General features: G+C 53.2%; 1 protein-coding gene across 4 annotated transcripts in view; it reads left to right on the top strand.

The window, feature by feature from the left end:
- Nucleotides 1–11,993, top strand: part of ALPL (alkaline phosphatase, biomineralization associated) — a 70,656-nt gene extending 58,663 nt beyond the window's left edge. For all 4 annotated transcript variants that reach the window (XM_033227948.1, XM_033227946.1, XM_033227947.1 and 1 more), the window contains 6 exons: nt 1,323–1,466; nt 3,482–3,551; nt 6,885–7,019; nt 8,933–9,124; nt 10,162–10,281; nt 10,982–11,993. In XM_033227948.1, coding sequence (XP_033083839.1) covers nt 1,323–1,466; nt 3,482–3,551; nt 6,885–7,019; nt 8,933–9,124; nt 10,162–10,281; nt 10,982–11,247 — 927 coding nt within the window. In that variant the 3' untranslated portion in view covers nt 11,248–11,993. The remainder of the gene's footprint in view (nt 1–1,322; nt 1,467–3,481; nt 3,552–6,884; nt 7,020–8,932; nt 9,125–10,161; nt 10,282–10,981) is intronic.
- The last annotated feature ends 3,541 nt before the right edge of the window (nt 11,994–15,534 follow it).

Here is a 15,534-nt window from a genome sequence, read left to right as displayed (position 1 = left end):
CAGGCTGGTCTCAAACTCCTGCCTTCAAGTGATCCTCCCGCCTCAGCCTCCCAAAGTGCTGGGATTACAGGCATGAGCCACCACGCCCAGCCAGTCGCATTTTATGGATAGGAAAACTGGGCTCAGAGAGTTTAGGTGGCAGGCCCTTGGTCAGTAGGTGATAGAGTCAGGGTTCAAACCTGTCTGACTTCAAAGCTCATGGCCATGACCATGGCCTGGATCCAGGCTGGTCCTGGGGCACCTTTCCCACCTCTCCTGCCATTCTGTGCTCCTGGCCCTCTATGCATTCTGCAAAACCTAGGTTCTAAGGTGGGAGACAGAGTGGAGGATAGAGCAGGGGACCTATGAGATGCAGGCCTGGAATGGTGGATCTGGGCCCGGTGTCAGCCAGGCTCTGCACTCCCAAGGTGTCAGCCAGGGGCAGTGGCCCGGGCTGGCGCCCGCGGTGACAAGAGAACACTAGTGTGGTGGTCACCGCAGGCGGCTGCTGTTATGCCCTTGGCCCTATTTTAAAAATAGTCAAGACTTCAAACATGGACTCCCAAGGAAAACAAACAGTCCCGCGTTCGTCTGCCCGCACACACCAGCCAGTGGGTAAAATTAGCCTGGTGGTGACTACACAGCCATGAGGCTCGGCCCCGCTGTTTGCCCAGGCTGCGGTGGGCTGGCTCCCAGCTGTGGGCTGCCCCAGAGACCTCCCTGGCTGGAGCCTCTCCCTGCACGCATTCAGCCTGTCACCGTGGGAGAGTAGGCTCCGGGAGTCCCTGCCCTCTGCCACATGAATACAGCAGGGCCCTAGTGCCATAGCTGGAAAAGCCCTGGGTTTGAATCCTGAATCTGCCACTTCCTGGCAGTGTGGCCTTCAGGGGGAAAAAACCCATTTCTGTGCCCATTTTTTTTAGTTGGAAAACAGGTGACCAGGGTTTGTTGCAGCCTCGGGATGAAGTTGAGTCAGAATGTATCTTAAGTGTTTAGTGCCTGACACACAGTTAAGATTCATTCTGACTCAACTTCATACCAAGTCTGATGGTCTGATTCTTATTCAAGTGGGAGTTATGTGGATTGCAGGAAGCCAAGTAAGGTAAGTTATCAGCTCCTCTAATATCCCTAGAAACGCCAAACCACAGTCCCGATAGACTCATGGTTTCATCTCCCCACAGTGGACAAGTAAGGCCCAGAGAGGACTGAGGCCTGGCTCACCAGGCTGGGAAAGTGTCCACACTGTCCCCAGGGACTCCAGGAGTCCAGGTTCCAAGCCGAGGTCACTGGAGCTTCTGAGCATCTTGGAACCCTGCAGAAGTGATGGCTCCTGTCTCTTTTAGGTGATCATGGGGGGTGGCCGGAAATACATGTACCCCAAGAATAAAACTGATGTGGAGTATGAGATTGACGAGAAAGCCAGGGGCACAAGGCTGGACGGCCTGGACCTCGTTAACATCTGGAAGAGCTTCAAACCGAGACACAAGGTAGCCTGTGTTGGGGCCATGTGGCTGCCGAGGTGGCCTGTGATGGTGAGAGGCTGCGTGACCCCCACTCTGAAGCTCTGTTGTCCTCTATAGAAAGGGCATCAGAATTCTTCCCTCCAGGGGCTCACATGGACTAAGAGATATCCAAGTGGTAGATAGTCGGTGACTGATCATTTCCTTCCCTTGGAGGGGACACGAGAGAGAGGTGGACGGTGAGGAGGAGGCTGGGCCAGGGAATAACCTGCGTGGAGATTCAGTCACCCTGAGCACCTATTGTATGTAGGTCCCTGGTGGGGCAGGCCTGAGACACAGAGGCTGAGCCAGATGGCCAAGGAAACGTGGAACGCTGTGTGCCTGCATGGGGGATGCCTGGCTCTGTAGGCACCCTGGGGGGACAGACCACAAGGAGGGGCCAAGAAGCCCTAGGCAAGTAGGAGGGCGGAGGGAAGAGGGAGCACTGTATGCATCAGGGGAGGACATGGTTGGCCCCAGTGTGCAAGCCACAGAGGTAGCAGGGAAGCCCTCCACAGTGAGTCCCCCTTGGCTGGGGGACGGAATGGATTGGGGAAGGGAGGCTGGAGGCACCTCCAGAAGGACCCCAAGCTCCGGCTCCTTGGAGCAGCCTCTGGCCCTTTAAATCTGAGCTGCTGGCCTGCGGGCCTGGGGCAGCTGGGGTCTGGAAATGACTGTGGTCAGGGCTGAAGACAGTGGGGAGTAGCCTGGCAGCCACTTTGATGTCACTCTGGGGTTGGGTTTCTGCGAGTTCCAGGACTGGCCCCTGGGGAGGCTTCGTGGAATGAGGCTGAGCCAAGAACGAGGTGGGGGTAGGGACTAGGGAAGGGCCCCGTGGGGTCAGTGGGGGTGTGGGACTGAGCGGCTTTGAACCCTTTCCATCCCTTCTGAGTCAGCTCAGGCTGGGCCAGAGCCCCCTCCCAGCTCAAGCCAGAGAGACACCAGCCTCAGTTTCTCTACATGGCACATGGGGCCAGAGTTTCAACCTCCTTCCCCAGCTTACCCTGGAGCTCGGTCTAAGCCTCTTAAGATGGGGAGAGAGCATCTACACCATGGCCCCAAGCCTGGCTACATTGGGTATCAGTCAGGTCCCATTTAGGCCCCACGTCCCTAGAAAATCATGCCTTAAGAGTAGGTTCCAGAGTCAGTTTCACCTTTACCATTCAGTGGCTACATGGTCTGTGTGCCCCATTGCCCTTATCTGTAAAGAGAGAGTAACAGGGACAACCTTGGAGGGAGAGGGCACAGGAGAGTCACCTCCAGGAAGCAGGGGCTGGGGGTGGCAAAGCCCCACTTTCTGAGCCTCTCTGCCCTCCTCCCCACAACAGCCCCTGAGGCTTGAAAAGCCACTGATCCCACTGTCATTGCCAAGAGAAGGCAGGGGGTCTTCTAAGGGCACACAGCAGATCCTTGGCAGTGCTGGGACCCTTGGTCCAGGCCAACGTGGTGCCCTCTCCAGGCCTGGCCTGGCTTCTTTCCATGGACTTTATTCCCTGGGGAAACAGCCCCACCTTTATCTCCCGTCCTAGATGGGGCCCCCAAAGCAGAACTAGGGCTTTGCTTCCTCCCTGGCACTCCACGGCCTCCAGAAAACACAGCCCAGGCCTGTCAGCCCTCAAGGCCTCTAGAGACCTGTGCCTGGCTCTTCTTTGCCCTGTGATCCCTCCCTCCTGGGATAGCCTTCCTGACCCCAGGCTGTTAAATTCCCACTTGTCCTCGAGGGCCCCATTAGAACATCACCTCCACCAGGAAGCCCTCCCTGGTCCTGTGTCTGGGCTCACGGCCTCCCTGGGCTCTATCAGAATTCTCATCCCCTTGCATTATACATTATAATGTGCTATTGATTCATCATTTCTTGAGGTTAGGGATGGTGGGTCCTCAGGGAGGGATTTTTAAGTGAAGGAAGGAAATAAGTAAAGGCCTCAGACTCCAATAGCTGCTGGGGTCAGTCCTTCCGACTCTCCCTAGCTCCCGGCATGTGCTGACACAGCCCTTCCTCCTAGCACTCCCACTTCATCTGGAACCGCACGGAACTCCTGACCCTTGACCCCCACAATGTGGACTACCTATTGGGTAAGTGGAGGGAGTGGAGTGGAGAATGCATGGCTTGGAGCCTGGTGGCCGGGGCTATGTGTGGCCAGCTCCTGGGGACAAGGCCCCAGCCTGGCACTCACTTAGGGGCCTCTACTCTTGGGCTCCAGGACCTGGGAGAAGGAAGGAAGGGGGTTCTGATTCCTGGAATTAGGCCTGAAATCTGCTGGCTGTGCAGGGGGATTAGCCCCATTGGGCACAAGAAGAAACTGGAGCTCAGAGAGGGGAGTGGCACACGGCATGTGGCACAGCCGACAGGGGTACAGCCCAGGCAAATTTGAGCCCTGGCTGGGAACTGGGACTTAACGGCTCCTGGGCTATGGAGCCTGGGACCTGGAGTCATCTCTACTGTGTGCATGGACAGGGCAGAAGCCAGCCAAGTTATCTCTGCCCATCCTGATGACTGCCCTCCTCCCCAGGCAGTGGGGAGCAGGTGGTGAGGGCACAGGGGCAGCTTCAGGTCTGGTGGGATGAGGCCCTGAGCACCACCACGCAGCTATCTGGGTCTTCTTTTCCAGCTGCCTGTAGTGCCAAGCAAGTGGTTGCAAAATCTCCTGCAGACATTTCCCAAGGAACACAGCTCCACGTCCTGGGTGTCATTAGAGGTTATGGGCTCAGAGCTGTGCGCCTGGTGGGTCCTCCAGACACATACACACAGCCTCTTGCTTGCCTGGTTCACACGGCACACGCCCAGTACCACACGGGCTGTGCATGCACCCGTGTATCATGCTGGTTTTGCTCATGGATCTTAGAGCCAGAGTGCTGGGTTCAAATCCAGCTTTACCACCTCTAAGCTGTGTGACCTTGGGCAAGTGATTTCTCCTCTCTCTGCCTCAGTTTCCTCTTCTATAAAGTAGGGATAATGACTCTCCCATAAAATGAAGATAGGGACGGGGCTGGAGACAACCCCCGGGTTGTCAAGAGCATGACATGAACTTGTGTTGTATAAGTTATCTGTTGCTGTGTAACAAATTATCTCAAAACTTAGGCCAGATGCAGGCCGAGGTGGGCAGATCACGAGATCAGGAGATTGAGATCATCCTAGCTAACACGGTGAAACCCCGTCTCTCCTAAAAATACAAAAAATTAGCCTGGCGTGGTGGCAGGTGCCTGTAGTCCCAGCTACTCAGGAGGCTGAGGCAAGAGAATGGTGTGAACCTGGGACGTGGAGCTTGCAGTGAGCCGAGATCGCACCACTGCGCTCCAGCCTGGGTGACAGAGCGAGACTCCATCTCAAAACAAAAAACAAACAAAAACTTAGGCCAGGTGCAATGGCTCACACCTATAATCCTAGCACTTTGGGAGGCCAAGGCAGGTTGATCACTTGAGCCCAGGAGTTTGAGAGCAGCCTGGGCAACATAGCAAGACCTCAACTCTACAAAAAAATTTTTTAAAACTGGCCAGATGTAGTGGCGCACACTTTTAGTCTCAGCTACTCAGGAGGCTGAGGTAGGAGGATCCACCTGAGCCCAGGAGGTTGAGGCTGCAGTGAGTTGTGATTATGCCACTGCACTACTGCACCCCAGCCTGGGTGACAGAGCAAGACCCTATCTAAAAGAAAGAAAGAGAGAGAGAGAAAGAGAGGAAAGAAGGAAGGAAGGAAGGAAAGAAAGAAAAAGAGAGAGAGAGAAAGAAAGGAAAGAAAAAAAGAAAGAGAGAAAAGAAGAAACCAGGTGTGGTGGTTCAGGAAGCTGAGGTGGGAGGCTTGCTTGAGCCCAAGAGTTCGAGCCTGCAGTGAGCTATGATCATGCTACTGCACTCCAGTTTGGGCAACAGAGTGAGATCCTGTCACAAAACAAAACTTAACAGTTTAAAACAAGAGTAGACATTTATTGCCTCACTCAATTTCTTTGGGTCAGGAATCTGGGGATAGCTTAGCTGGGTCTCCCATGAGGTTGCAGTCATCTGAAGGCTTGACTGGGGCTGGCCTTTCCCGGATGGTTCACTCCCATGGCTGGTGAGTTGGTCTTGGCTGTTAGCAGGAGGCCTCAGTTCCTTGGCACATTGCTCGCTATAGAGCAGCTTGAGTGTCCTCATCACATGGTGGCTGGCTTCCCACAGAGATCCAAGAGTATAGAAACAGAAGCTACAACATTTTATGCCCCAACCTTGGAGATCACACAAATGTCATTTCATTTCACTGAAATGTCGTTTCAGTGGTATTCTATTGCATACAAAGGCTAGTGTGGGAGGAGACCACACAAGCGTGTGAATTCCAGGGGGCAGGGATTATTTGGCACCATCTTGGAGGCTAGCTTTTGCCTGCTCCAAAGCGCTAACAGCATGTGGCACAAAGTAAACACTGTATGCATTGGAGCTATTGTTTGGCTGTGTACCCGTTCACAGAGGACAGGATGTTCTGGAAGGACACCAGAATCAGAAGCACCAGCATAGGACACATGGAATTTTGTGCCATGGGCAAGGAACGGATCATTCTCCTTATGTCACAAGTGAGAAAACGGAGCCCAGTGAGCAGGGGGGACAATGATTCCAAACCTTCTGCTGTTTTGCTGCACAGGCCACCATGCCCTTCAAACCCAACATGTAAATGCACACGCACCCTAGCAGCCCCATCGAGTCCAGGCTGTGGCCCACTGCCTTGGGGCCACAGTCCTGTGTGCTGAGCCCTGCAGGCTGGAGACAGACTGACTGATGGATTTTAACCCCAGATTTGCAACTTCTCAGCTGACAATAGCAAGTTATGGAACACCTATGGGCCTCAGTGCTCCTCCTCTGTAAAATGTGCATGGCGATCCCGCCACGCCATAGTGGTGGGAGTGAAGATGAAAGGAATTGGGGCTGGGCACGGAGGCTCACTCCTGTAATCCCAACACTTTGGGAGGCCGAGGAGGGTGGATGACCTGAGGTCAGGTTTGAGACCAGCCTGGCCAACATGGTAAAACCCTGTCTCTACTTAAAATACAAAACAAAATTAGCCGGTGTGGTGATGCATTCTGTAATCCCAGCTACTCGGGAGGCTAAGGCAGGGGAATCACTTGAACCTGGGAGGTGGAGGTTGCAGTGAGCCTGAGCCGAGATCGTACCACTGTACTCAAGCCTGGACAACAGAGTGAGACTCTGTCTCCAAAAAAAAAAAAGAAAAAGAAAAAGAAAAAAGAAAAAAAAAAAAGGAATTGGGGGGCCTAATTCTGGGCCCACAAAAATCACCCAGATAAGGATCCTCCCAGCCACCATACTCTACCCCCAAGTTGGCTATGGGGAGCCTGTGTCCCCTGAGACGCCCCAAGTTCCTTGGGGTCCTCCTAGCAGGGTCACAGCCTCTCAGCATCCGCATCCTCCTGGTGTCCTCCTCAGGTCTCTTCGAGCCGGGGGACATGCAGTACGAGCTGAACAGGAACAACGTGACAGACCCGTCACTCTCCGAGATGGTGGTGGTGGCCATCCAGATCCTGCGGAAAAACCCCAAAGGCTTCTTCTTGCTGGTGGAAGGTAGGAGCCCCAGGTCTGCTGAGAGGGGGCTGCTGGAAACACGGCCCTGGTGTCAGGGGATGGAGAAGTCCAGCCCTTAAAGGGAACTGACTGGGTTTGGGGGTGAAGGGAGAGGTCCCTTTAGGAAAATGGGTTGTGGAAGGAGACGGGTGGCTCTGTGGACGCTCCCAGCCCAGCAAGCTGCTCTCTTTTGGGCATAGAGATGCAAGTCAGGTTCACCAGTCCAGGAAGGCTTCCTGGGAGAGAAGGCAGATTTCTCCCCTTTGGTAGTCTTTCTTGGAGACCTGGCCCTGGAGGGGCAAGCAGCCCCTCAACTTCACTGCCCCGAAAGGCAAATCCGTAGGCTCCGGCTTTCCCACGCTGTGCACTGACATTCCCAGGCTCCTCGAGCGCTGTCCAGGGGCCTTATGGACAGACCTGAATTCTTGGCCTGGCGCTGCCATCTGCTGGCGGTGTGACTTCTACCTGTGTGCTTCTGTTAAGTGAAGCCAAAAATAGCATCTGTCTCCTGGAAAGTGATTCACCTCCATTGTGTTCAGAGACATAAAGTACTTGGAACAGGACCCAGTAAAGAATAAACCATGTGTTTCTATTATTAGCCTTATGGCTACACAATAGTTAAGGCAGGAACAATAGGAAGTGTGAGGAAGTGATAAAGATTCCAGAAACCTTCCAGTGCTAACAGCCCTTGTCCACCGCGGTTCCACATGTTACCCTGCTGACATTGGTATGTATACACACACGCACATGCACACACGAATATGTTTGCACATATGCTCCCCACGCATACACACACGCTCAGCCCCTCCGCCTTCCAGAGGCGAGTGTCTGCCAGCCCAGCTTGGCTGCTTTCTTGCCAAACCCCGGGGTTCCCACTCAAGCACAGCGGTCTCGGCCTGGCCCCGAACAGGCCTCTGACGCCGAGGAGCCAGCCAGAAACCAGCGGTGGCGAGCACGGGCTCCCCCGGGAGCGGTTCCCTTTGTGAGCAAGGCCAGAATGGGCTGGCCAGGCCAGCTGCTCCCAGAGCCACAACAAAGGGAGGACCCGCCCTGCCAGCCGGCCGGCCCACCATGAGGCTCAGGCTGGTGGGATCAGAGGGCTGCCTGGCGCCCAGGACCCTCCAAGCTGGGAGCATCCACCAGGCAGCGCCCTCCTGTTAGGGAGGGAGGTGTTCCTTTAAGGTCACAGAGCCCTCGGCTGCTGGGCCAAGCCTCCAGCCAGGCCCCTGCACTCACCCCAGGATGGGAGGCAGTGGGGACAGAGCTTTGTGGAACCTGCCACAGGCACTGCCCAGGCACTGGGGACTTTCGCCACCTCTGGGAGCTCCGTGCTTTCTTTTTAGAGGGGATGATTTGAGGTAGAGATGAAAAACGGGATTAGGACGAGTCACGCCTGAATTCACATTGCAGCAAATCCCACTGTGGGCCTCCCCACGCTAGGCCTCAGTTGCTCCATCTGTAAACAGGACTGATCATATTCCTCTCTCCCAGCACTGCTGTCCAGGGGAAAAGAGACATGGGTGTGTTATGCCTGGCATGTTGTAGGGATTCCAGCATGCCCCCTTCACTACCTCCCAAAGGCTTCAGTGCCTCCTTCAAGCAGCTAGAGACAGTGCTGGGAGGGGCGGTGGGAGGAGCATAGCTTCCCGGCCTGGTGGATCTGATTACACCTCTGGGCTTTGCAGCCCCCATGCGTGTGCCTTTGACCCCGGGGCTGTCCCTCTCTGGGCTCCATCAGGTTGAATGACTGCTTGAAATGCCTAGGCGGTGGTGCTAGCACAGAGTGGTGTCCAGCGAAGGTTCCTGTCCTTCCCTAGCTAACAAAGGTTAATCCAGCAGCAGTGTCGTGGGGCCAGGGAGCAGATCTTCCTCCCCTCCTCTCTTACCCGAGGCCTTTGCCTTGGTGTCCCAAGGAGGCAGGATCGACCACGGGCACCATGAAGGCAAAGCCAAGCAGGCCCTGCACGAGGCGGTAGAGATGGACCGGGCAATCGGGCAGGCAGGCAGCATGACCTCTTTGGAAGACACTCTGACCGTGGTCACCGCGGACCATTCCCACGTCTTCACCTTTGGTGGATACACCCCCCGTGGCAACTCTATCTTTGGTAGGTGGGCCTTCTTTGGGGTGGACACTCCTGGGGTCTCTTGTCTACCCACTTGGGAGCAGGAGTGGGTGGGAGAGCCAGCAAGCCCAGAGCATGGTAGAGACTCGATGACAACTGGGTGGGGAGGGAGAGTGACTGGGATGGTGAGAAAATACAGGGTGAGGTGGGGGAGTGAGTTGAGTGGCGGTCGGGTGGACAGGCAAGTGGGTGGATGGATGGCCACATTGAACATGGCTGGGCGAGAACGTGGATAGATGAATGGGAGAGAGGATGGCTGGCTGACTGGAGGATGGATGGATGGATGGAAGGATGGGTTGATGGATGGATGGATGGATGGATGATGGATGAATGGCTGGATGATGGGTGGATGGGATGATGGATGGATGGATGGATGGGTGATGGATGATGGATGGATGATTGATGGATGGATGGATGGAAGGATGGGTTGATGGATGGGTTGATGGATGGATGATGGATGATGGATGGATGGATGGATGGATGATGGATGGATGGATGGATGATGATGAATGGCTGGATGATGGATGGATGGATGGATGATGGATGGATGATGGATGGATGATGGATGAATGGCTGGATGATGGGTGGATGGGATGATGGATGGATGGATGGATGGGTTGATGGATGATGGATGGATGGATGGATGGATGGAAGGATGGGTTGATGGATGGGTTGATGGATGGATGATTGATGGATGGATGGATGGATGGATGGATGATGGATGGATGGATGGATGATGGATGAATGGCTGGATGATGGATGGATGGATGGGATGATGGATGGATGGATGGATGGATGATGGATGGATGATAGATGGACAGATGAATGGGAGGGACATGAGTACAATGGGAACTGGGGAATGGTTAGTTGGAAGTAATAAGGTAGCTTCATGGAGGCATTGTGGGGCCCTTCAGAGAAGATCCCAGGGGTTACCAAGCCACCAAGGAGGCCAATCTGAGGGCTGGAGACTGTACTCCTGGTACCCCAACATGACCCCTGAACACCCCCTCCCTGTGCAGGTCTGGCCCCCATGCTGAGTGACACAGACAAGAAGCCCTTCACTGCCATCCTGTATGGCAATGGGCCTGGCTACAAGGTGGTGGGCGGTGAACGAGAGAATGTCTCCATGGTGGACTATGGTGAGACCCTCCAGGACCCAGGGCTGGGAGGGGACAGGGCACCCCTCGGAGAGGGGCTTGGGAATTGGGTGTCAGCTTGTGGTCAAGATCAGGGGTCTCAGAATGACTGGGACTTGAGTCAGAACAACCTCAGTTTGAATTGCCTTCTACAATCTAGCAGCTCTGAGACTTTGGGCATGTGACTTCACCTTTCTCTGCTTCCGTTTCCTCTCTAAAAGAATTCTTCTACCTTCGAAGGTTGTCTGAAGGACCAAATGGGTCTGATGAGCTTAGCATAGTGCCTGGCGGAAGTAGGTGCTCAATATTTTATACTCATTTTTCTTGGCTCTTTAATATTCCAGTATACAAGACTTTGCAGTTAGTTCATCCCATCCCATATCCTTCATTAGTTCTTGACACTCCCAGTGGTTCCAGGGGGTCTAAAGATGCAGCAATGGTAAGAGTCTCCCTCTCAACTCTCCCTGCTAATCCAAGCAGCCCAAATGAGGTTAACTTTCTCTGTTGGGGGTTGAGAATGCAGACTCCTATGTCAGAACAGGCTCAGATTCAAATCCTGTGGCCTTAGGCAAAATGACTTTCCCACATTGAGCCTCCTTTTCCTCTTCTATGAAATGGGAGCATTCAAGCCAGCCTGGAAAAGCTGCGTGCGCAGCGCCAGGCCCCTGGCAGGCTCTCAGCAGGCGTTTCTCCTGGCCCACAGCTCACAACAACTACCAGGCGCAGTCTGCTGTGCCCCTGCGCCACGAGACCCACGGCGGGGAGGATGTGGCCGTCTTCTCCAAGGGCCCCATGGCACACCTGCTGCACGGCGTCCATGAGCAGAACTACATCCCCCACGTGATGGCGTACGCAGCCTGCATCGGAGCCAACCTCGACCACTGTGCCCATGCCAGCTCGGCAGGCAGCCTTGCTGCAGGCCCCCTGCTGCTCCCATTGGCCCTCTTTCCCCTGAGCATCCTGTTCTGAGGGCCCAGGGCCCGGGCACCCACAAGCCCGTGACATGCCAACTTCCCACTCCCCGGTGCTGCCCGGCAGCCCACCCCTCAAGGGGCAGGGAGGTGGGGGCCTCCTCAGCCTCTGCAACTGCGAGAAAGGGGACCCAGGAAACCAAAGTCTGCCGCCCATCTCGCTCCCCTCTGGAATCTTCCCCAAGGGCCAAACCCACTTCTGGCCTCCAGCCTTGCTCCCTCCCCGCTGCCCTTTGGCCAACAGGGTAGATTTCTCTTGGGCAAGCAGAGAGCACAGACTGCAGAAATTCTCAAAGCCTCTTATTTTTCTAGCAAACATATTTCTCCAGACCCAGAGGCCCTGAAGCCTCCATGGAACATTCCGGATCTGACCCTCCCACTCTCATCTCCTTCCCTCTAGAACCCCCCAGGCCCTACCATGCTCATGTCCCTGTCCTCAGGCCCAGCCCTCCTTCAGGGGAGATGAGGTCTTTCTCCTCAGGACAAGGCCCCGCTCACTCACTCCAAGGCCACTGGGGTCCCAGGAAGCCGGTGCCTGGGTGGCCATCCTACCCAGCGTGGCCCAGGCCAGGAAGAGCCACCTGGCAGGGCTCACACTCCTGGGCTCTGAACACGCATGCCAGCTCCTCTCTGAAGCGATTCTCCTGTTTGGAACGGCAAAAAAAATTTTTTTTCTCTTTTTGGTGGTGGTTAAAAGGGAACACAAAACATTTAAATAAAACTTTCCAAATATTTCTGAGGACAGAGCTGAGTCTTTGTGGTCGGTGAGAAAAAGACTGAAAGAAGCTTATTTCTCTGGGAAGAAATGGCCTCAGGGCCCAGGGTACAGGTGGGTTGGACAGGGTGGAAAGGCCTTCTGCTGTCCTGGGGCTTTCACACTCCCTACCTATGCCACTTTGGACACATTGCTTTGTGTCTCAGTTTTCTTGTCTGTGAAATGGGAGACAATCCACTTCTGGGTTGCTGTGAGGATTAAAGAGGAGGCCGGCCGGGCGCGGTGGCTCACACCTGTAATCCCAGCACTTTGGGAGGCAGAGGCAGGCGGATCATTTGAGGTCAGCAGTTCAAGACCATCCTGGCCAACATGGTGAAACCCTGTCTCTACAAAAAAATACAGAAATTAGCTGGGCATGGTGGCGTGTGCGCCTGTAGTCCCAGCTACTCCAGAGGCTGAGGCAGGAGAATCGCTTGAACCCGAGAGGCAGAGGTTATAGTGAGCCGAGACAGCACCACTGCACTCCAGCCTGGGTGATGGAGTGAGACTCTGTCTCAAAAAAAAAAGATTAAAGAGGAGTGTCTGTGTGCCCAGAAACCCACAGCAAGGAGGACTTCAGGGGCCCAGTGGCAGCCCGGCTGCATGACACCCACAAACAGCACTACATACCTTGGCCCATTTCATTCATTCATCAGTACTGACTACATGCTAGGCATGGTATTATGTCTTAAGAATTGTTGGTCGGGCACGGTGGCTCACACCTGTAATCCCAGCACTTTGGGAGGCTGAGGCAGGTGAATCATCTGAGGTCGGGAGTTCAAGACCAGCCTGGGCAACATGGAGAAACCCCATCTCTACTAAAAATACAAAATTAGGAGGGCGCGGTGGCACACGACTATAATCCCAGCTACTTGGGAGGCTGAGGCGGGAGAATCACTTGAACCCAGGAGGCGGAGGTTGTGTGAGCCGAGATCCCACCATTGTACTCCAGCCTGGGCAACAAGAGTGAAACTCGGTCTCAGGAAAAAAAATAATAATAATTTAGTGGTGAACATGACAGAAGGCTGAACAGACAGAGGGCTCCTTGCCCTCACAGAGCGTCAGCCTGGCTTAGCAACTGTGATCTTTCCATTTCTGATATTCACACACCTCGGTACTAGACTCAGGACTGCAGCCAACCTTGTGGGGATACAGACTTGTCCAAGTTTGCTCCTCTTGCTTCATTGAAATGAAAATTCCTTTAATAACGATGACAATCATGACGATTAACACTGATCATTTACAACATGCCGGGTCTGTGCTTGACGCTCTATGTGGATTCATTGCATTTAATCCTCATTAGGAAATAGGCCCCCATCATCCACATGTATAGGTGAGGACCCTGAGGGTTCAGAAAGTGAGGTGATTGCCCATACACCAGTTAAATATAAACTCATGACATACACCAGTTAAATATAAACTCAGGAAGATGAGAAACCATATGTCAGAAGTGGACTTTTTCAGGATTGAAAATGCAAACTAAGCAGATTTGTCTTTGAGCTTCCTAGTAGTCCTGACAAAAAGGGAAGCACAGCCAAGCTGATGTTGGGATAAAAGATGAAACTATAGGCCAGGCACAATGGTGCATACCTGTAATCCCAGCACTGCTGAGGTTAGAGGATTGCTTGAGGGCAGAAGTTCAAGACCAACTTGAGCAACATCGCAAGACCCTGTCTCTACAAAAAAATTAAAAAATTAGCCAGGTGACACATGCCTGTAGTCTAGCTACTTGGGAGGCTGAGGCAGGAGGATCACTAGAGCCCAGGAGTTAGAGGTTGCAGTGAGCTATGATCATGCCACTGCACTCCAGGCTGGGTGAAAGAGCAAGACCTTATCTCTAGTTAAAAAGAAAATAGGCCAGGCACGGTGGCTCAAGCCTGTAATCCCAGCACTTTGGGAGGCCAAGGCGGGCGGATCACGAGGTCAAAAGATTGAGACCATCCTGGCTAACACGGTGAAACCCCGTCTCTACTAAAAATACAAAAAGCTAGCCGGGCAAGGTGGCCGGCGCCTGTAGTCCCAGCTACTCGGGAGGCTGAGGCAGAAGAATGGCGTAAACCCGGGAGGCAGAGCTTGCAGTGAGCTGAGATCCGGCCACTGTATGGCACAGCGAGACTCCGTCTCAAAAAAAAAAAAAAAGAAAAGAAACTGCCAGGAGTGGTGGCTCACACCTGTAATCAAAATACTTTGGGAGGCTGAGGCCGGAGGATCCCTTGAGCCCAAGAGTTTGAGACCAGCCTGAGCAACAAGGCAAAACCCATCTTCATAAAAAATACAATAATTATGGGGGCATGGTGGCAGGCACCTGTATTCCCAGCTACTTAGGGGCTGAGGGGGAGGATCACTTGAGCCTGGGAAGCAGGGGTCTCAATGAGTTGAGATCGTGCCACCCTGGGGAACAGAATGAGACCCTGTCTCAAAAAATAATACATAGAAAAAGAAAATAACGGCTGGGCGCGGTGGCTCAAGCCTGTAATCCCAGCACTTTGGGAGGCCGAGGCGGGCGGATCACAAGGTCAGGAGATCGAGACCATCCTGGCTAACACGGTGAAACCCCGTCTCTACTAAAAGTACAAAAAACTAGCCGGGCGAGGTGGCGGGCGCCTGTAGTCCCAGCTACTCAGGAGGCTGAGGCAGGAGAATGGCTTGAACCCGGGAGGCGGAGCTTGCAGTGAGCTGAGATCCAGCCACTGCACTCCAGCTTGGGCAACAGAGCGAGACTCCGTCTCAAAAAAAAAAAAAAAAGAAAAAGAAAATGAAAATAAACTATATGCATACATTCTGGCCAGGACCAAGGGGAGATGCCTCATCTTGAATTGTAAGATGCAGCATTTTCCAGGTGTTATTTTCACACCACCTTCACAATTGTTGCCATGTCCATACTATTATTTCCCAAACACTCCTTTGAAAGAATTCACATTTAAGCAGTCAATTTTTAAGTGTTCCCAGTACCACCTGAAGTCAATTTGCATGTCTCAGGGGTGTGCAAACCATACTTTGTTTTGTTTTGTTTTTATTTCCATAGGTTTTTGGGGAACAGGTGGTGTTTGGTTACATTAGTAAGTTCTTTAGTGGTGAGTTGTGAGATTTTGGTGTATCCATCACGTGAGCAGTATACACTGAATCCAATTTGTAACCTTTTATCCCTCACCCCCTTTCCCACCCTTTCCCCTGGAGTCCCCAAAGTCCATCCTATCATTCCTATGCCTTTGCATCCTCACAGCTTAGCTCCCACTTATAAGTGAAAACGTATGATGTTTGGTTTTCCATTCCTGAGTTACTTCACTCACAAGAGTAGTCTCCAATCCCATTGCTGCAAATGCTATTAATTCATTCGTTCTGAATGAGTAGTATTCCATCATATTCATATATATATACACACATACACATATACATATACATATATACACATATACACATACACCACAGTTTCTTTATCCACTTGTTGATTGATGGAGATTTGGACTGGTTCCATATTTTTGTAATTGCGAATTGTGCCGCCATAAACATGCATGTGCAAGAATCTTTTCT

The sequence above is a fragment of the Trachypithecus francoisi genome, unplaced genomic scaffold (assembly GCF_009764315.1).
Source record: "Trachypithecus francoisi isolate TF-2019V2 unplaced genomic scaffold, Tfra_2.0 Lachesis_group12, whole genome shotgun sequence".
Taxonomy (NCBI): Eukaryota; Metazoa; Chordata; class Mammalia; order Primates; family Cercopithecidae; genus Trachypithecus; species Trachypithecus francoisi.
The sequence above is the reverse complement of the archived record's forward strand: the minus strand, read 5'-3'. Positions and strand labels throughout refer to the sequence as shown.